Source organism: Amblyraja radiata, chromosome 4 (assembly GCF_010909765.2).
Source record: "Amblyraja radiata isolate CabotCenter1 chromosome 4, sAmbRad1.1.pri, whole genome shotgun sequence".
NCBI classification, from domain to species: Eukaryota; Metazoa; Chordata; class Chondrichthyes; order Rajiformes; family Rajidae; genus Amblyraja; species Amblyraja radiata.
Window position 1 is genome coordinate 116212954 of NC_045959.1, and position 21422 is coordinate 116234375.

General features: G+C 44.5%; 1 protein-coding gene across 2 annotated transcripts in view; it reads left to right on the plus strand.

Moving 5' to 3' along the window:
* The window catches only part of kif9 (kinesin family member 9), a 129065-nt gene that overhangs the window by 67497 nt on the left and 40146 nt on the right, over window positions 1-21422 (plus strand). The window contains exons 11-14 of one of the 2 annotated variants that reach the window (XM_033020296.1): window positions 3681-3749; window positions 6186-6290; window positions 13067-13122; window positions 15921-16011. In XM_033020296.1, coding sequence (XP_032876187.1) covers window positions 3681-3749; window positions 6186-6290; window positions 13067-13122; window positions 15921-16011 — 321 coding nt within the window. The remainder of the gene's footprint in view (window positions 1-3680; window positions 3750-6185; window positions 6291-13066; window positions 13123-15920; window positions 16012-21422) is intronic. The other variant, XM_033020297.1, reaches the window with a different exon arrangement.

Genomic DNA, 21422 nt, shown 5'->3' on the forward strand with positions numbered 1-21422 from the left:
GCTGTAAGGCAGGGGTTTTACCAGCTGCAACACTGTGATGTGCTGCTGCCACTATGATGCCCCGCTGATGTCAACATGAACACATGCTTTACAAGTCTGACTATGATAACCCAGAGAGATCAAATTGGGTTTGAGATGTAAAGCTGATGGTCTCCAAATAAATTAGTGTAGATGGGCAGAAATGTCCGCCTAAACGTTTTGGGCCAATGGATCCTTCTCTGTGTTATTCAACATTATTACTCTTAGGTACTCAACCTATATACGGGGGCTGCCTGTACGGAGCTTGTACTTTCTCCATGTAACCACATGGGTTTTCTCCGGGTGCTCCGGTTTCCTCCCACAGCCCAAAGACGTGCAGGTTTGTAGGTTATACGTTTCTTTCAGGTTTGTAGGTTATATGTAGGCTAATTGGCTTCTGTAAATTGTCCCTAATATGTAAAATAGAACTAGTTTATGGATGTTTAAGAAAGAACTGCAGATGCTGGAAAAATCAAAGGTAGACAAAAATGCTGGAGAAACTCAGCGGTTGAGGCAGCATCTATGGAGCGAAGGAATAGGCCCGAAACGTCACCTATTTCCTTCGCTCCATATATGTACCTCACCCGCTGAATTTCTCCAGCATTTTTGTCCACCTTGGAGGCACAGGCTCATCTGACCCGTCCAAGCGTTTGATGATATATCTAGCGTGCACCCAATATATATAATCGGATATGCATGCTAAATGTTGTCTTCTGTTATTGTAATGTTGTGTTGAATGTATGTAATTTTGGGTCCTGTCTTGATGTCTTAATGCATGACTTTTCAAGTCTCTTTTGTCTTTTATGTGATGCTGTAAATGGAGCTGCTGCGATGCAAAACAAATTTCAGACTTTGTTCTGACAATAAAGTAATATCGTATTGTATCGTACATATATATAATTGGATAATTATATATAATTGGATAGACACATAAAGCTGGAGTAACTCAGCGGGTCAGGCAGCATCTCTGGAGAAAAGGAATAGGTGACGTTTCGGGTCATGTCACCTATTCTGAGATGCTGTCTGACCTGCTGAGTTATTCCAGCTCTTTGTGTCTACCTTCGGTTTAAACCAGCATCTGCAGTTTCTACCCACATGTATAATTGGATCCCATCAGACTCTTGCTTTCTCTCAGAACATTTCCAAGTACATCTCATTGTTCATGGTGATTATTGTTCACAAGGCAACTGATCTTTCCATCAAACACAAATAGCCGTTGCATAAAAGACTCCAGTGCCCTCCATAATGTTTGGGACAAAGACCCATCATTTATTTATTTGCCTCTGTACTCCACAATTTGAGATTTGTAATAGAAAAAAATCACATGTGGTTAAAGTGCACATTGTCAGATTTTATTAAAGGGTATTTTTATACATTTTGGTTTCACCATGTATAAATTAAGGCTGTGTTTATACATAGTCCCCCCATTTCAGGGCACCATAATGTTTAGGACACATGGCTTCACAGGTGCTTGTAATTGCTCAGGTGTGTTTAATTGCCTCCTTAATGCAGGTATAAGAGAGCTCTCAGCACCTAGTCTTTCCCCCTGTCTTTCCATCACCTTTGGAAACTTTTATTGCTGTTTATCACCATAAGGACCAAAGTTGTGCCAATGAAAGTCAAAGAAGCCATTATGAGACTGAGAAACAAGAATAAAACTGTTAGGGACATCAGCCAAACCTTAGGCTTACCAAAATCAACTGTTTGGAATATCATTAAGAAGAAAGAGAGCACTGGTGAGCTTACTAATCGCAAAGGGACCGGCAGGCCAAGGAAGACTCCACAACTGATAACAGAAGAATTCTCTCTATAATAAAGAAAACTCTCCAAACACCTTTCCGAAAGATCATAAACACTCTTCAGGAGTCAGGTGTGGATTTGTCAATGACTACTGTCCACAGAAGACTTAATGAACAGAAATACAGAGGCTACTCTGCAAGATGCAAACCACTAGTTAGCCTCAAAAATAGGATGGCCGGGTTACAGTTTGCCAAGAAGTACTTAAAAGAGCAACCACAGTTCTGGAAAAAGTTCTTGTGGACAGATGAGACGCAGATTAACATATCAGAGTGATGGCAAGAGCAACATATGGAGGAGAGAAGGAACTGCCCAAGATCCAAAGCTGTGAAACACGGTGGTGGGGGTGTTATGGCCTGGGCATGTATGGCTGCTGAAGGTACTGGCTCACTTATCTTCATTGATGATACAACTGCTGACGGTAGTAGCGTAATGAATTCTGAAGTGTATAGACACATCCTATCTGTTCAAGTTCAAACAAATACCTCAAAAACTCATTGGCCGGCAGTTCATTCTACAGCAAAACAATGATCCCAAACATACTGCTAAAGCAACAAAGGAGTTTTTCATAAATGGTCAATTCTTGAGTGGTCGTCAATCGCCCGATCTGAACCCAACTGAGCATGCCTTTTATATGCTGAAGAGAAAACTGAAGGGGACTAGCCCCCAAAACAAGCACAAGCTAAAGATGGCTGCAATACAGGCCTGGCAGAGAATCACCAGAGAAGACACCCAGCAACTGGTGATGTCCATGAATCGCAGACTTCAAGCAGTCATTGCATGCAAAGGATATGCAACAAAATACTAAACATGACTACTTTCGCCAGCGGTGCTGGCTCGAAGGGCCGAATGGCTTACTCGTGCACCTATTGTCTATTGTCTATTATGGTGCCCTGGAATGGGGGGACTATGTATAAACACAGCTGTAATTTCTACATGGTGAAAACAAAATGTATAAAAATGGCCTTGAATAAAATCTGACAAAGTGCACTTTAACCACATGTGATTTTTTTTCTATTACAAATCTCAAATAATGGAGTACAGAGGCAAATAAATAAATGATGGGTCTTTGTCCCAAACATTATGGAGGGCAATGTATCTAATGTTCATTGGTGATCCAGTTGAGGCAAAAGCATGTTGGGGTGTGTTATGTCCTGCTCTTGAAGTTGTCTTATTGTAATTTACACCTTCTCCCTGTGACTGTGTGAGTTTCCTCCTCGTACTCTGGTTTTCCTCCCACATCCCAAAGACCTGCAGGTTTAAAATTGCCCCTAGTGTGTAGGGGGTGGATGAGAAAGTGGGATAACATAGAACTAGTGTGAACGGGTAATCGCACAAAATGTGTTGAAAGGAACTGCTGATGCGTTTATACCGAAGATAGGCACAAAACACTGGAGTAACTCAGCAGCTCAGGTATCACCCGTGGAGAACATGGGTAGGCGACGTTTTGGGTTGGAAACCTTCTTCCGAAAAGAACATCACCTATTCCTTTTCTCCAGAGATGCTACCTGACCAACTGAGTTACCCCAGCATTTTGCGTCTATCTTCATGAACAGGTGATCGAACAGGGGTTCAATCCTGACTGCGGGTGCTGTCTGTACGGAGTTTGTACCTTCTCCCCGTGACCTCTCCAGGATCTGCGGCTTCCTCCTACACTCCAAAGACGCACAGGTTTGTAGGTTAATTGGCTTGGTAGAAATGTAAATTGTACCCAGTGTGTGTCGGATGGTGGTGATGTGCGGGGGTTGGTGGTTGGTGTGGACTCAGTGGGCTAAACTAAACTAAAACTAGTTTATCTCTAAACTAAACTAAAATAAATGAGTAGAAGGAAATGTAATATCTCATCCCTATTTCTTTCTTTCCAGAAACTAATTCATAAGCTTCAGAATGATATCCAGGTGCTTCAGGATGAGCTGGCTATGTACAACATTCTGGTGAGATATTTCACGTTATATCCTTCAAGCCTCTGTATCATGTTTGATAGTGCAAGTAATAGTTAAGAAGGTTTGAGTATGATTGGTTTTCAATATGATTGAGAGTATGATCTTTGAAGTTAATAAAGCTTGTTTGCAGAGTGCTTATTATACATTGATTTTATTCTATTCTTTACAACTCACAGCAGCTGTGTGATAACATTTGAACATCAATATTTTCTTCAATCATTTCAATATTATATCAGGATATTCATTGTTACGAATAAGAAGTTAAGAATAAGGAGTAAGCCATTTAGAACGGAGACGAGGAGACGAGGCGGTGGAGGCCGGTTCTCTGGATGCTTTCAAGAGAGAGCTAGATAGGGCTCTTAAAAATAGCGGAGTCAGGGGATATGGGGAGATGGCAGGAACGGGGTACTGATTGGGGATGATCAGCCATGATCACATTGAATGGCGGTGCTGGCTCAAAGGGCTGAATGGCCTACTCCTGCACCTATTGTCTATTGTTACATGTTTGCTGCTTGAATGATATATTCTGGTAAATCCCACTGACTACCTTGAAGTATATTTCTGTAATAGACAATAGGTGCAGGAGTAGGCCATTTGGCTCTTCGAGCCAGCACCGCCATTCAATGTGATCATGGCTGATCATCCCCAATCAGTACCCCGTTCCTGCCTTCTCCCCATATCCCCTGACTCTGCTATCTTTAAGCTGAACAAACACAGCTGTAATTTCTACATGGTGAAACCAAATGTATAAAAATGGCCTTTAATAAAATCTGACAATGTGCACTTTAACCACATGTGATTAATATACCTTTAGATATGTTCTAGATATTGACTGATATATTCGAGACATTCTCTTTAGAGAGTAACCGCAGATGCTGGTTTACAGAGAAGGATACAAAGTGCTGGAGTAACTCGGTGGGTCCGGCAGCATCTGTGGAGAACAGTGGAGAACAAATATATCAGTGGATATATTTAAGGCAGAGATAGATAGGTTCTTGATTAGTATGGATGTCAGAGGTTAATGGGAGAAGGCAGGAGAATGGGGTTCGGTGGGAGATATAGATCAGCCATGATTGAATGGCGGAGTATACTTAATGGGCTGAATGGCCTCATTCTGTTCCTATCACTTGTGACTTTATGAAGATGGATAGGTTGACATTTTGGGTTGGAAACCTTTGAGAAAGGTCCCGATCCGAAATATCAACCGATCCATGTTCTCCAGAGATGCTGCCTGACCCGCTGAGTTACTCCAGCACTCTGTGAAACGTCACCTATCCATATTCTCCAAAGATGCTGCCTGATCCGCTGAGTTACTCCAGCACTCTGTGAAACGTCACCTATCCATGTTCTCCACAGATGCTGCCTGACCCGCTGAGTTACTCCAGCACTCTGTGAAACGTCACCTATCCATGTTCTCCACAGATGCTGCCTGACCCGCTGAGTTACTCCAGCGCATTGTGTCATCCACTTAACTTTGTAGTCTATACACAAACGATACATCCTGGATATAAAATGCTATCTTCCAGTAATTATGTCTGGTCTTTACGTTTTCACTGGATGCCCAATCTAGTTATCAAATCATGTTTCTTTACAGCTCTGTGGACTTATTCCCTATAATCTTCTTATCGAGTCCACCTCACACGATTAGAAATTGTTCAGCCAGAGCTGAACACACTTCTTGGCATCTGCATGCAATGGCGTCTTGCATAGAAACATAGAAAATAGGTGCAGGAGTAGGCCATTCGGCCCTTCGAGCCTGCACCGCCATTCAATATGATCATGGCTGATCATAGAACTCAGTATCCCATCCCTGCCTTCTCTCCATACCCCCTGATCCCTTTAGTCACAAGGGCCACATCTAACTCCCTCTTAAATATAGCCAATGAACTGGCCTCAACTACCTTCTGTGGCGGAGAATTCCACAGATTCACCACTCTCTGTGTGGAAAATGTTTTTCTCATCTCGGTCCTAAAAGACTTCCCTCTTATCCTTAAACTGTGACCCCTAGTTCTGGATTTCCCCAACATCGGGAATAAACTTCCTGCATCTAGCCTGTCCAACCCCTTAAGAATTTTGTAAGTTGCGCTTCTTGTGCTTCTTGTGTGTGGTGGTGGAAAGATTGGTGGAAACAGGGCCGCGACGTGAACGCTCTCCTCCTTGACCCCATTCCTGTAATTCTCTTTGGATATTGAGTAACATATCCAGTATTTCTGTGCGGCGATCTCACCCCTCGATATCAGGTTGTGTATCGTGTGGGCGACCAACTGTTCTTGCTGGTTATTGGGTAATGGATCTTTGAATATCGAATTATATGCTCTCAAAATAAACTCGAGTAACAGAATATTGCCCTATCCTGGTATTTTTTTGTCTAATTAAATATTCCTGTATTTTATCCCGTCAAATGAAATATTACCTTTTCTCTCATAGGGCAACCGTCGGCAGGTCAGCTACGAAACCTTAACTGCAAATCAGATCCGAGACATTAAAGCTCAAATCTGTAGGTACTTGGAAGGGACGGTCGACGAGATTAATGTGAGTGACTAAAACTACTAAATATAGTTTGCCAAAAATGACACCAATATTGCAGTCCTTCCTTGATCAGACTTTGCTGGCTTTACCTTGCACTAAAGGTTATGTCCCTGATCTTATCTACACAGTAAATACAATACAATACAATGTTATTTATTGTCATTTGAACCTCAAATGAAGTTCAAATGAAATTTGGTTACTGCAGTCATACAACAAGAAAAGAACCAAGACACACACCAACACAATTTACACAAACATCCATCACAGTGAATCTCCTCCTCACTGTGATGGAAGGCAAAGTCTTGTCTCTCCCCTGCTCTCCATTCTTCTCCCGATGTCAAAGCCCCTGGCGGGTGATGGCAAGTCCCGTGGCCGTTTAAGCCGCGCCGGGCGATGTAAGGCCCTGCCCGGGTCTTGATGTTGAAGCCCCCGGCAGGTGCCGGCAAGTCCAGAGGCCTTTAAAGCCATGCCGGGCGATGTAAGGCCCCGCTCCGGGTCGCCTTCAACCCCGCAACTCAGGCGGGAGAAGCTGCTGTTGCGGGAGCTCCGAAAAGCCGTCTCCCACCAGGGACCTGCGAGCTCCCGATGTCACCGTCCACCCGGCCTGCAGCTGGAGCCTCCGAAGCTACGGTCGGGTCACAGTAGCGCGCCACCGCAGCTCTCCACGCTCCAAAGCCGGCCAGCTCCACGATGGTGAGTCCGCAGGCTCCGCGACTGGAGTCCCCAGGTCGTTCCGGCTGGAGGCCGCTCCACGGTGTTAGGCCCCAACGACAATTAAGGCAGAGATAGACAACTTATTGATTAGAACGGCTGTCAAGGGTTATGGGGAGAAGACAGGAAAATGGTATTAGGAGGCAGAGATCAGCCACGATTAAATGGCGGCGTAGACTCGATGGGCCGAACTGCCTAATTCTACTATAACGTGAACTTTCCGCTGACTGGATAGCGCGCAACAAAAGCTTTTCACTGTACCTCAGTACACGTGACAACAATAAACTGAACTGAACTAAACCATCTCTCTCACAGCAAAGCTTAAAGATAAGCAAGCAGAGATTCTCCAATGCACACTCTGTTTTGTGTGCTATGCCTGCTTGTTGTAGTCAGCATTTTTTGAGGTTTAACACTTATTATTGTCACATGTACTGAGGTACAGTGAAAAGCTTTTGTTTGTATGCTATCCAATCTAATCAGATAATACAATGCATACATATAATCAAGCCAAACAAAGTCCAATAGAAGATAAACTGGAGTAACTCTATGGAGTTAGGAGCATTGTAAGAAAGGTGGATGAACTTCGAGCCTGGATTGACACCTGGAAGTATGATGTTGTGGCGATCAGTGAAACATGGTTGCAGGAGGGCTGTGATTGGAAACTAAATATTCCAGGATTTCGTTGCTTCAGGTGTGATAGAATTGGAGGGGCAAGAGGTGGAGGTGTTGCATTGCTTATCAGGGAAGATATTACAGCAGTGCTTTGGCAGGATAGATTAGAGGGCTCGTTTAGGGAGGCTATTTGGGTGGAACTGAGAAATGGGAAAGGGGTAGCAACACTTATAGGGGTGTATTATAGACCGCCAAATGAGGAGCGAGAATTGGAAGAGCAAATATGTAAGGAGATAGCAGATATTAGTAGTAAGCACAAGGTAGTGATTGTGGGAGATTTCAATTTTCCACACATAGACTGGGAAACACATTCTGTAGATGGGCTGGATGGTTTGGAGTTTGTAAAATGTGTGCAGGATAGTTTTTTGCAGCAATACATAGAGGTACCTACTAGAGAAGGGGCGGTGCTGGACCTTCTGTTAGGAAATGAGACGGGTCAGGTGGCAGAGGTATGCGCTGAGGAACAGTTCGGGTCCAGTGATCACAATACCATTAGTTTCAATATAATTATGGAGAGGGTCAGAACTGGACCTAGGGTTGAGATTTTTGATTGGAGAAAGGCTAACTTTGAGGAGATGCGAAAGGATTTAAAAGGAGTAAATTGGGACATTTTGTTTTATGGGAAAGATGTGGAAGAGAATGGAGGACATTTAAAGGTGAAATTTTAAGAGTACATAATCTTTATGTCCCTGTTCGGTTGAAAGGAAATAGTAAAAATTGGAAAGAGCCATGGTTTTCAAGGGAAATTGGACACTTGGTTCGGAAAAAGAGAGAGATCTACAATAATTATAGGCAGCATGGAGTAAATGAGGTGCTTGAGTATAAAGAATGTAAAAAGAATCTTAAGAAAGAAATTAGAAAAGCTAAAAGAAGATATGAGGTTGCTTTGGCAAGTAAGGTGAAAGTAAATCCAAAGGGTTTCTACAGCTTATTAATAGCAAAAGGATAACGAGGGATAACATTGGTCCATTAGAGAGTCAGAGTGGACAGCTATCTGCAGAGCCAAAAGAGATGGGGGAGATATTGAACAATTTATTTTCTTCAGTATTCACCAAAGAGAAGGATATTGAATTATGTGAGGTAAGGGAAACAAGTAGAGTAGCTATGGAAACTATGAGATTCAAAGAAGAGGAAGTACTGACACTTTTGAGAAATATAAAAGTGGATAAGTCTCCAGGTCCGGACAAGATATTCCCTAGGACATTGAGGGAAGTTAGTGTAGAAATAGCAGGGGCTATGACAGAAATATTTCAAATGTCATTAGAAACGGGAATAGTCCCCGAGGATTGGCGTACTGCGCATGTTGTTCCATTGTTTAAAAAGGGTTCTGAGAGTAAACCTAGCAATTATAGACCTGTTAGTTTGATGTCAGTGGTGGGCAAATTAATGGAAAGGATACTTAGAGATAATATATATAAGCATCTGGATAAACAGGGTCTGATTAGGAACAGTCAACATGGATTTGTGCCTGGAAGGTCATGTTTGACTAATCTTCTTGAATTTTTTGAAGAGGTTACTCGGGAAATTGATGAGGGTAAAGCAGTGGATGTTGTATATATGGACTTCAGTTAGGCCTTTGACAAGGTTCCTCATGGAAGGTTGATTAAGAAGGTTCAATTGTTGGGTATTAATGGTGGAGTAGCAAGATGGATTCAACAGTGGCTGAATGGGAGATGCCAGAGAGTAATGGTGGATGGCTGTTTGTCAGGTTGGAGGCCAGTGACTAGTGGGATGCCACAGGGATCTGTGTTGGGTCCACTGTTGTTTGTCATGTACATCAATGATCTGGATGATGGTGTGGTAAATTAGATTAGTAAGTATGCAGATGATACTAAGATAGGTGGTGTTGTGGATAATGAAGTAGATTTTCAAAGTCTACAGAGAGATTTATGCCAGTTGGAAGAGTGGGCTGAAAGATGGCAGATGGAGTTTAATGCTGATAAGTGTGAGGTGCTACATCTTGGCAGGACAAATCAAAATAGGACGTACATGGTAAGTGGTAGGGAATTGAAGAATGCAGTTGAACAGAGGGATCTGGGAATAACTGTGCACAGTTCCCTGAAGGTGGAATCTCATGTAGATAGGGTGGTAAAGACAGCTTTTGGTGTGCTGGCCTTTATAAATCAGAGCATTGAGTATAGAAGTTGGGATGTAATGTTAAAATTGTACAAGGCATTGGTGAGGCCAATTCTGGAGTATGGTGTACAATTTTGGCCGCCTAATTATAGGAAGGATGTCAACAAAATAGAGAGAGTACAGAGGAGATTTACTAGAATGTTGCCTGGGTTTCAGCAACTAAGTTACAGAGATAGGTTGAACAAGTTAGGTATTTATTCTTTGGAGCGCAGAAGGTTAAGGGGGGACTTGATAGAGGTCTTTAAAATGATGAGAGGGATAGACAGAGTTGACGTGGATAAGCTTTTCCCACTGAGAGTAGGGAAGATTCAAACAAGAGGACATGACTTGAGAATTAAGGGACAGAAGTTTAGGGGTAACATGAGGGGGAACTTCTTTACTCGGAGAGTGGTAGCTGTGTGGAATGAGCTTCCAGTGAAGGTGGTGGAGGCAGGTTCGATTTTATCATTTAAAAATTGGATAGTTATATGGACGGGAAAGGAATGGAGGGTTATGGTCTGAGTGCAAGTAGATGGGACATGGGGAGAATACGGGTTCGGCACGGACTAGAAGAGCCGATATGGCCTGTTTCCGTGCTGTAATTGTTATATGGTTATATGGTCATATAACTCAGTAGACAATAGGTGCAGGAGTAGGCCATTCTTCCCATCGAGCCAGCACCACCATTCAATGTGATCATTGGCTGATCATCCCCAATCAATCAGTACCCCGTTCCTGCCTTCTCCCCATATCCCCTGACTCCGCTATCTTTAAGAGACCTATCTAGCTCTCTCTTGAAAGTATCCAGAGAACCGGCCTCCACCAGCGGGACAGGCAGCATCTCTGGAAAGAAGGAATGGGCAACGTTGCGGGTCGAGACCCTTCTTCAGACTGAGTGTCAGGGGAGAGAGAGACTTGAGATATGGAGGGATATGGTGTGAAAACGACAGATTAAAGCAGACGATGTTCAGGAAATGCAGAATAGTTCATATGTTAGCTGCGGGCAAGGTGACAAGGAGGCACTCAATCAGTAAAATTCATCAGAAGGGCAATGAATAGGGTGGGGGAGGGCTCCGAATCTCCTCAAAGCACAATAGGGAGAGCGAAGGGAAAGATACACAGTAAATAAGAATGGTCTAAAGTCAATGAATAGCAGAAAGGAATTAGCACAGGTCAAGAAAACAAGAGTATTGTGAAAATGAGTATGAAAGCTGATAAACTCTCTGTTCAGTTCAGTTTAGTTTATTGTCACGTGTAGCGAGGTACAGTGAAAAGCTTTTGTTGTGTGCTAACCAGTCAGCGGAAAGTCAATACATGATTACAATCGAGTCATTCACAGTGTACAGATAAATTATCAGAGAATAACGTTTAGTGCAAGGTAAAGTCCGATCAAACATTGTCCGATGAGGTAGATAGTAGTTCAGGACTGCTTTCTGGTTGCAGTAGGATGATTCAGTTGCCTGATGGTAGACAATAGACAATAGGTGCAGGAGTAGGCCATTCGGCCCTTCGAGCCAGCACCACTGGGAAATTCTGAAGATCTGCATCCATGGTTTTGTGGTCGGCATCTTCCAAAACTATCGATTCTACAACCTGGGAGTGTAACCCCACTATTTATGAAGGGGGAGAAGAAAAAATATAGACCAGTTAAGGGCCTGTCTCACTTAGGCGATTTTTTTCGGCGACTTGCCGGTGCCCGTCATAGACGCAGCAGGTCGCCGAAAATTTTCAGCATGTTGAAAATCCAGCGGCGACCAGAAGAAAGTACGACTCTTTGGGCGACCACTCGCGACCATACAGGCTTCACTCCGCGACATGTCTGTATGGTTGTGAGTACTCTTCCAAAGAGTGGTACCTTGTTCTGGTCGCCGCTGGATTTTCAACATGGTGAAAAGTTTCGGCAACCTGCTGCGACTATGACGGGTGCCGGCAAGTCACCGAAAAAATCATGTAAGTGGGACAGGTCCTTAAGCCTAACATCAATGAGTGTGAAAATGCTGGAGTCTGTTATCAAGGTCGTGAGATAATTGGATAATCAGCATGGATTTATGACAGGAAAATCATGTTTAATAATTAATAAATCTACAAGTGTTTGACATTAAAACGAACGGCATTGATGCAAAAGGATTTAGCCTTCATTAGATTTTCTGTCTTAGGATGGTCTATTACTTGTTTTAGAACATAGTCCAGTCTCAGAAGAGAGATCTTTAATATTGAATAGGATAAATGATCGCACATTTCCAATGTGAATCCAATTAGCATGAGTAAAGAAGTGTATATAGCCATGAACGCAGTTACAAATATTTGAAGGAGGAACTGCAGATGCTGGTTTATACCGAAGATAGACACAAAATGCTGGAGTAACTCAGCGGGACAGGCAGTGGGACAGGCAGCGGGACAAATTAGTTTTGTTTAGAGATAGTGTGGAAACAGGCCCTTTGGCCCACCGAGTCCGCACCGACCAGCGATATCCACACACACACACACACACACACACATACACACACACACACACACACACACACACACACACACACACAGCATCCTACACACACTAGGGACAAATTGACATTTACACCAAGCCAATTAACCTGCAAACATGTACGTCTTTGGAGTGTGGGAGGAAACCGAAGATCTCGGAGAAAACCCAAGCAGGTCACGGGGAGAACGTGCAAACTCCGTACGGACAGCGCCCGTAGTCGGGATCGAACCCTTGTCTCTGGCGCTGTGAGGCAGTAGCTCTACCGCTGTGCCACCATGCAGCCACAAATATGTAAATGTTTGTTGGGGTCCAAAGGGTGACACAAAATGCTGGAGTAACTCAGCGGGTCAGGCAGCATCTCTGGAGAGAAGGAATAGGTGACGTTTCGGGTCTCGATCGACTCGACTGAACTGAACAGAGAATTCAGTCTGAAGAAAGGTCATGACCTGAAAGTCACCTATTCCTTCTCTCCAGAGATTCTGCCTGACCCGCTGAGTTACTCCAGCATTTTGTGTCTATCTTCGGTTTAAACCAGCATCTGCAGTTCCTTCCTACACATTTTGTCTGAAGAAGGGTCTCGACACGAAACGTCATTCATTCCTTTTCCCCAGAGATGCTGCCTGACCCACTGAGCTTTTTGTGTCTATCTTCGGACAAATATATGAATTCAGTTCGAAAAGATTACTTTAAAAAATATTTGTGGCAGGGAATGAAATGATAACCGTAAACAGATAATGAAGTAATTGTTGATGCTGATTATGTGAAAGTTAACGTTGCTCCAATTCTTTTTTTTAAATAGATTACAAATATCAGGCAACTCCGTGAGACCTTTGCACAATTCAAGATTATTCTGCTGTAAGTTTTGATGTATGTTCCTCATTTCCTAATAACTACATGCTTATTACGTTTAATGGTTCCCTAAGATTGTTAAGGGTTTGGACACGCTAGAGGCAGGAAACATGTTCCCGATGTTGGGGGAGTCCAGAACCAGGGGCCACAGTTTAAGAATAAGGAGTAAGCAATTTAGAACGGAGACGAGGAAACACTTTTTCTCACAGAGAGTGGTGAGTCTGTGGAATTCTCTGCCTCAGAGGGTGGTGGAGGCCGGTTCTCTGAATGCTTTCAAGAGAGAGCTAGATAGGGCTCTTAAAGATAGCGGAGTCAGGGGATATGGGGAGAAGGCAGGAACGGGGTACTGATTGGGGATGATCAGCCATGATCACATTGAATGACGGTGCTGGCTCGAAGGGCCGAATGGCCTCCTCCTGCACCTATTGTCTATTGTCTGCGTATAAAACACTCCAGCAGGGAAGCTATGGAAAACCTCCAGCAAACACTGAAGATAGATACACAATGCTGGAGTAACTCAGCGGGACAGGCAGCATCTCTGGAGAGACGGAATGAGTCTTCTTCCTCTTGGGAGACTGCAACCTTGACGTGGTCCGCCCTGTTTCGACGAATGCAATCAACCTGGCGTGCACAATCAAATAAGATCAAATAGAACAAGTTGTCCTACAACTTTAGGCTGTGCACGCCATACGCAAGAAGAAGAAGATGACCCATCTTCAGACTGGGAGTCAGGGGAGAGGAAGATATGGAAGGGCAAGGTGTGAAAACAAGTCATCAAAGGGGACGTAGATTAAGGAAAATGTAGAATAGGCCATTTTTAGCTAGGGGAAGGTGACAACAGATGAGGCGTGAGTGAACAGCACTGATACATTTAGCGCACTTTACCATTAATTATTTGGAGGCCATTCAACACAGTTAGAGTTAGAATATGGAACAGCACAGGAACAGGCTCTTTGGCCCACAATGACTGCCAAACACCCCCATCACCCCCCCCCCCCCCCCCCCGTACCGCCCTCACCATCTTTCTCTGCACCCACCCCCTGTAAGGTGGCATAGCACTAGCGCTGCTGCCTTACAGCGACAGAGATCCGGGTTCGATCCCGACTACGTGTGCTGTCTGTACAGAGTTTGCACATACTCTGCGTAACCTGCGTGCGTTTTCTCCAGGTGTTCCGGTTTCCTCCCACGCTCCAAAGATGCACAGGTTTGTAGGTCAATTGACTTGGTATCATTGTAAATTGTCCCCAGTGTGTATAGGATAGCGTCAGTGTGCGGGGATCGCAGGTCGGCGCGGACTCGGTGGGCAGAAGGGAAAGTTTCCGTGCTGCATCTCTAAACTAAACTTAAAAACTACAAGAAAATCTCTCCCCTCTGCACCCACCCCCATCTTTCCACTCACCCTGGAATCTATGCACCCACTGCTGTCCTTTTAAAATAGATTAGTGTATTTCTCCATGCCTACGGCTGACCTTTAACCCTGCCACTATTTCCATCAATACATGTGCTGCCCACGCTTCAGACGTCCGTGTAGATGCTGCAACCACATCTGCCTGACACCCCTGCCGAAGTTTCCCCTGTCCCCGTTTATTCTGTTTACCCTTCTGTCCTTGCAGCTGTCTCTGACGCATATGAGGCAGAGATAGATAGATTCTTGATTAGTGCGGGTGTCAGCAGTTGTGAGGAGAAGGCAGGAGAATGGGGTTGAGAGGGAGAGATAGATTCAAGATGCAAGAGAGTTTATTGTCATGTGTCCCAGATAGGACAATGAAATTCTTGCTTTGCTTCAGCACAACAGAATATTGCAGGCATAAATAAATCTAGAATAGATCAGTGTGTCCATATACCATTGAATATATATATATATACACATAAATAAGCATATAAAGTGCAGTAGGCTAATTAAAGTTCAGATTTTGTTTGTTGAGTTTAATAGTCTGATGGCTGTAGCTATTCCTGAACCTGGTTGTTGCAGATTTCAGGCTCCTGTACCTTCTACCTGAAGGCAGCGGAGATATGAGTGTGTAGCCAGGATGGTGTGGGTCCTCGATGATGCTGCCAGCCTTTTTGAGGCAGCGACTATGGTAGATCCCCCCGTTGGTAGGGACGTCAGAGCCGATGATGGACTGGGCAGTATTTACAACTTTTTGCAGTCTTTTAGATAGATCAGCCATGATTGAATGGCAGAGTAGACAGGATGGGCCGAATGGCCTATACTCCTATCACTTGAACTTATGACTCTCTTTGGCCAACATGAAACAAAACACATCTGGTCAGTAGTTTCCTCCCCTCTAAGGTAAACTCGTCTTCTTTAGACATTACATTTACTTTAGACTTTAGAGATACAGCTCGGAAACACCTTCAGCCCACCGAGTCCACGTTGGCCCTGTACACTCGCACTATCTCACACACTAGGGACGATTTACAATTTTACAGAAGCCAATTAACCTACAAACCTGCACGACTTTGGAGTGTTGGTGGAAACCGGAGCACCCGGAGAAAACCCATGCGGTCACGGGGAGAATGTACAAACTCTGTAGAGACATCACCCGTAGTCAGGATCAAATGCAGGTCTCTGGCGCAGTAAGGCAGGAACTCTACCACTGCGCCACAGTACCACCCGTTTAATTTTTCTGTTGAAATATATTCTTTTAGCTTCGCTGTTGAGGTAAGGAACAAGTAGCAAAAGGAGATGCATGTATAAATTAACCTTGCGCGTAACACTATCTGGGACAGTGAACGTTTTGACAATTCCCAACAAAATTCAGTTTGTTGTCAAAAACAACCTTTCTCTTTATTACTCAAAGGGAACAGGAACAGGAAATAGAGGCCACGTTGAGGAAGAAGTACATCCTTATTGATAAAGTGAATAGAGAAACCAGCTTTATAGCAGACGCGGTGAGTGTGTGTGTGTGTGTGTGCGGAACCCTAATGGGCCTGTCCCACTTAGACCACTCTTCAGGCGACTGCCAGGGACTAGTTTTAATGGAATTCACCTTCGACACCTACGTCAACCTACGACAGCAAAAATGGTCGCCACTGTCACTGAAATTTTTTTAAGATGTTGAAAATTTTGCAGCAGTCACCTGTAGTCGCCCAGAAAATCGCCTAAGTGGGACAGGCCCATAAGACATAACGTTACTTCAGAACGTGATTGTTGAACTACATCTTTGTGGCCCGCGGACTATCCTTGATCGGACTTTGCTGGCTTTATCTTGCACTAAACGTTATTCCCCCATCATGTATCTGTACACTGTTAATGGCTCGATTGTAATCACGTATTGTCTTTCTGCTGACTGGATAGCACGCAGCAAAAGCTTTTCACTGTATCAAACTGGAACCATTTGTATTCTGTTGTAGAACCAGTAAATACAGCCTCTGCCAAAAGTGAAACCCCTCCAACAGCATAGAAACAATTTTAAAGACAATCCACCAAGACACCAAGTGCTGAAGTAACTTAGAGAGACAGGCAGAATTTCAGGAGGACATGATAGACACAAGTGCTGGAGTAACTCAGCGGATCAGGCAGTATCTCTGGAGAAAAAGGATGGGTGATGTTTCGGGTCGAGACGCTTCCGTTTTCTCCAGAGATGCTGCCTGGCCCGCTGAGTTACTCCAGGACTTTGTGTCTATCTTTGGTATAAACCAGTATCTGCAGTTCCTTGTTTCTACTTTTGTTTGGAGGACAGGATGAGTCCGGACCCCTCTCCTGTGTCTGAAGAAGGGTCCCGAGCCGAAACATCACCTATCCATGTTATCCAGAGATGCTGCCTGACCCGCCCAGTTACTCCAGCACTCTGTGAAATGTCACTTATCCATGTTCTCATAGAATCATAGAAACATAGAAAATAGGTGCAGGAGGAGGCCATTCGGCCCTTCGAGCCAGCACCGCCATTCATTGTGATCATGGCTGATCGTCCCCAATCAATAACCTGTGCCTGCCTTCTCCCCATATACCTTGACTCCACTAGCCCCTAGAGCTCTACCTAACTCTCTCTTAAATCCAACCAGTGACTTGGCCTCCACTGCCCTCTGTGGCAGGGAATTCCACAAATCCACAACTCTCTGGGTGAAAAAGATTTTTCTCACCTCAGTCTTAAATGACCTCCCCTTTATTCTAAGACTGTGGCCCCTGGTTCTGGACTCGCCCCACATTGGGAACATCTTACCTGCATCTAGCTTGACCAGTCCTTTTATAATTTTATATGTTTCTATAAGTTTCCCCCTCATCCTTCTAAACTCCAGTGAATACAAGCCTAGTCTTCTCAATCTTTCCTCATATGACAGTCCCGCCATCCAAGGGATCAATCTCGTGAACCTACGCTGCACTGCCTCAATCACAAGGATGTCCTTCCTCAAATTAGGAGACCAAAACTGTACACAATACTCCAGATGTGGTCTCACCAGAGCCCTATACAACTGCAGAAGAACCTCTTTACTCCTATACTGAAATCATCTTGTTATGAAGGCCAACATTCCATTAGCTTTCTTCACTGCCTGCTGTACCTGCACGCCAACTTTCAGTGACCGGTGTACAAGGACACCCAGGTCTCGCTGTACCTCCCCCTTACCTAACCTAACCCCATTGAGATAATAATCTGCCCCCTTGTTTTTGCCGCCAAAGTGGATAACCTCACTCCAGAGATGCTGCCTGACCAGTTGAGTTACCCCACAAAACCTTTGACTACTTTTCAAGTGCTCTTTCTTTCTTGTAATGCGGGCATCAAAAATGTTCAGCATTTCCAATGTGTGGTAGAACAAGGTTATAGACAAATTTAGCATCACCTTCTTTACTATTCAAATCTCTGGTTGAGTCTCTGCCTCAACTACCTCCTCTGGCAGCTTGTTCCATACACCCACCACCCTTTGTGTGAAAATGTTACCCCTCAGATTCCTATTAAATCTTTTCCCCTTTCACCTTGAACCTATGTCCACTGGTCCTCGATTCCCCTACTCTGGGCAAGAGACTCTGTGCATCTACCCGATCTATTCCTCCCATGATTTTGTACACCTCTATAGATCACCCCTCATCCTCCTGCGCTCCATGGAATAGAGACCCAGCCTACTCAACCTCTCCCTGTAGCTCACACCCTCTAGTCCGGGCAACATCCTCGTAAATCTTCTCTGATCCCTTTCCAGCTTGACAATATCTTTCCTATAACATGGTGCCCAGAACAAAACACAATATTCTAAATGCGGTCTCACCAATGTCTTATACAACTGCAGCATGACCTCCCAACGTCTATACTCAATACTCTGACTGATGAAGGCCAATGTGCCAAAGCCTTTTTGACCACTTTATCCACCTGCAACTCCACCTTCAAGGAACCATGCACCTGTACTCCTAGATCCCTCTGCTCCAACCTGGCGACATCCTCGTAAATCTTCTCTGTAACCGTTCCAGCTTGACTCGAAGTATATCCCCACATGCCTCAAAGTATATTTGATAATACAGGCACACCGCATTTTACGCGTACTTGACTTACACGTTTTAAAAATAACGCGCTTGTCTAATTTGTGCCCGCCTATTTTCGGACTAAACGTACTCAAATATATGCCTGGCAACGGAGTGTGTGCGGTGCCTGGCATATGTTTGATTTACACGATTTTTGATTTGATTTTCAAATTCGTAACCCCCGCGTAAAACGTGAATTCCCCGTGTGCTAAAAGCAAGAGACGTGAGTATTATTAACAGAGATAGTTTTCTGCTTGCTCTCCTGAATATTATCACAAAAAACACTTCAATGTTCAGCTTCAATGATTGAATGATACCTTCTCCCTGGGCCCATGTGATCTCCCTGTTGCCAAACACTTTAACTCCCCCTCCCAATCCCACACTGACCTTTCTGTCCTGGGCCTCCTCCATTGTCAGAGTGAGGCCCAGTGCAAATTGGAGGGACAGCACCTCATATTTCGCTTGGGCAGCTTACACCCCAATGAATATTGATTTCTCTAACTTCAAGTAACCCTTGAATCCCCACTCTCTCTCCGACCCTCCCCCACCCTAGTCGTTGTATAATTTCAATGTCATCCTGGTGAGTTTCATTGTCTGTAACTCATTTTCCCCTAGCCCACAGCTAACAATGGTTTCATTATCATTTCTTTTTTGCATATCTTTCATTCATTTGTTCTATATCCCTCTCTATCACCGTCTATAACCATATAACCATATAACAATTACAGCACGGAAACAGGCCATCTCGACCCCTCTAGTCCGTGCCGAACACATAATCTCCCCTAGTCCCATATACCTGCGCTCAGACCATAACCCTCCATTCCTTTCCCATCCATATAACTATCCAATTTATTTTTAAATGATAAAATCGAACCTGCCTCCACCACCTTCACTGGAAGCTCATTCCACACAGCTACCACTCTCTGAGTAAAGAAGTTCCCCCTCATGTTACCCCTAAACTTCAGTCCCTTAATTCTCAAGTCATGTCCCCTTGTTTGAATCTTCCCTACTCTCAGTGGGAAAAGCTTTTCCACGTCAACTCTGTCTATCCCTCTCATCATTTTAAAACCTCTATCAAGTCCCCCCTTAACCTTCTGCGCTCCAAAGAATAAAGCCCTAACTTGTTCAACCTTTCTCTGTAACTTAGTTGCTGAAACCCAGGCAACATTCTAGTAAATCTCCTCTGTACTCTCTCTATTTTGTTGACATCCTTCCTATAATTAGGCGACCAAAATTGTACACCATACTCCAGAATTGGCCTCACCAATGCCTTGTACAATTTTAACATTACATCCCCTCAGTCTGAAGAAGGGTCTCGACCTGAAACGTCACCCATTCCTTTTCTCCAGAGATGCTGTCTGACCCATTGAGTTACTCCAGCTTTTTGTATCGATGTTGGGTTTAAACCAGCATCTGCAGTTCCTTCCTATACATACTTTATTGTCAAATGTACCTAGCTAGGTACAGTGAAATTCGCTGTTTTTGCGTACAATACGCAAAGAGTTGCAACATATCTGGCCGTCAAAGTTAGAAAAGTACTCATGATCGACGTCCCCCTTGCCCTGCCGAGGCACTAAAGTAGAGTGAAAAGCTTTTTTTGTTGCGAGCTATTCAATCAGCGGAAGGCTATACATGATTACAACTCAACAGCGATAAGACAGAATTCCTCCTCATAGGCTCCAAAGCCACACTCAGCAAAATCAATAACCCCGCTCTCACCATCGACGGCACCACTGTCTCCCCATCTCCCCAGGCCCGCAACCTTGGCGTGATCTTTGATTCCACCCTCTCCCTTGAGCCTCACATCCGCCATGTCACTAAAACCTCCTTCTTTCATCTCCGCAACATCGCCAAACTCAGACCCTCTCTCACACCTCCCGCTGCTGAAAGACTCATCCATGCCTTCACCTCCTCCCGACTGGACTATTGCAACTCACTTCTCCTTGGCATCAGCTCCACCTACATCAACCGACTCCAACTGGTCCAGAACGCAGCCGCCCGACTCATCACCCACACCAAATCCTGGCATCACATCACTCCAGTCCTGAAACAACTTCACTGGCTTCCCACCTCCCACCGGATCACCAACAAAATCCTGATCCTCACCTACAAAGCCCTCCACCATCTGGCCCCCCCATATCTCACTGGCCTCCTCTCCCCCTACCAACCCTCACGGTCCCTCAGATCCACATCAGCCGGTCTCCTTTCCATCCACAAGTCCAACCTCCACAGTTTTGGGGACAGAGCCTTCTCCAGGGCAGCTCCCAGGCTCTGGAACTCCCTCCCTCAACTGATCCGCAATTCCGTGTCCCTCACCATCTTCCAGTCCCGCCTCAAGACCCATCTCTTCACCTCTGCCTATCCTTAGCCCCACGTCCCCCTCCCTTTTCATCTGTGCATTAATTGCCTCGTATTGTGTTTTGAATTGTATTCTGTCTTTACTTTGTGTACTACTCATGTCTCTACTATTTATTTCATTCCACTTACATGTTTTTCCTCTACCTGCTAAATTTTTGTAAGGTGCCCTTGAGACTCTTGAAAGGCGCCCATAAATAAAATTTATTATTATTATTATTAATCAAGCCGGATAAAGGGAACAACGTTTAATGCAAGATAAAGTCCAGTAGAGTCCAGTTAAAGATAGTCCGAGGGTCTCCAATGAGGTGGATGGGAGGTCAGGACCGCTCTCTAGTTGGTGAGAGGACAGCTCAGTTGCCTGATAACAGCTGGAAAGAAACTGTCCTTGAATCTGGAGGTGTGCGTTTTCACACTTCTGTACCTCTTGCCCGATGGGAGAGGGGAGAAGAGGGAGTGACTGAGGTTGAACTTGATTATGCTGCTGGCCTTGCCCGAG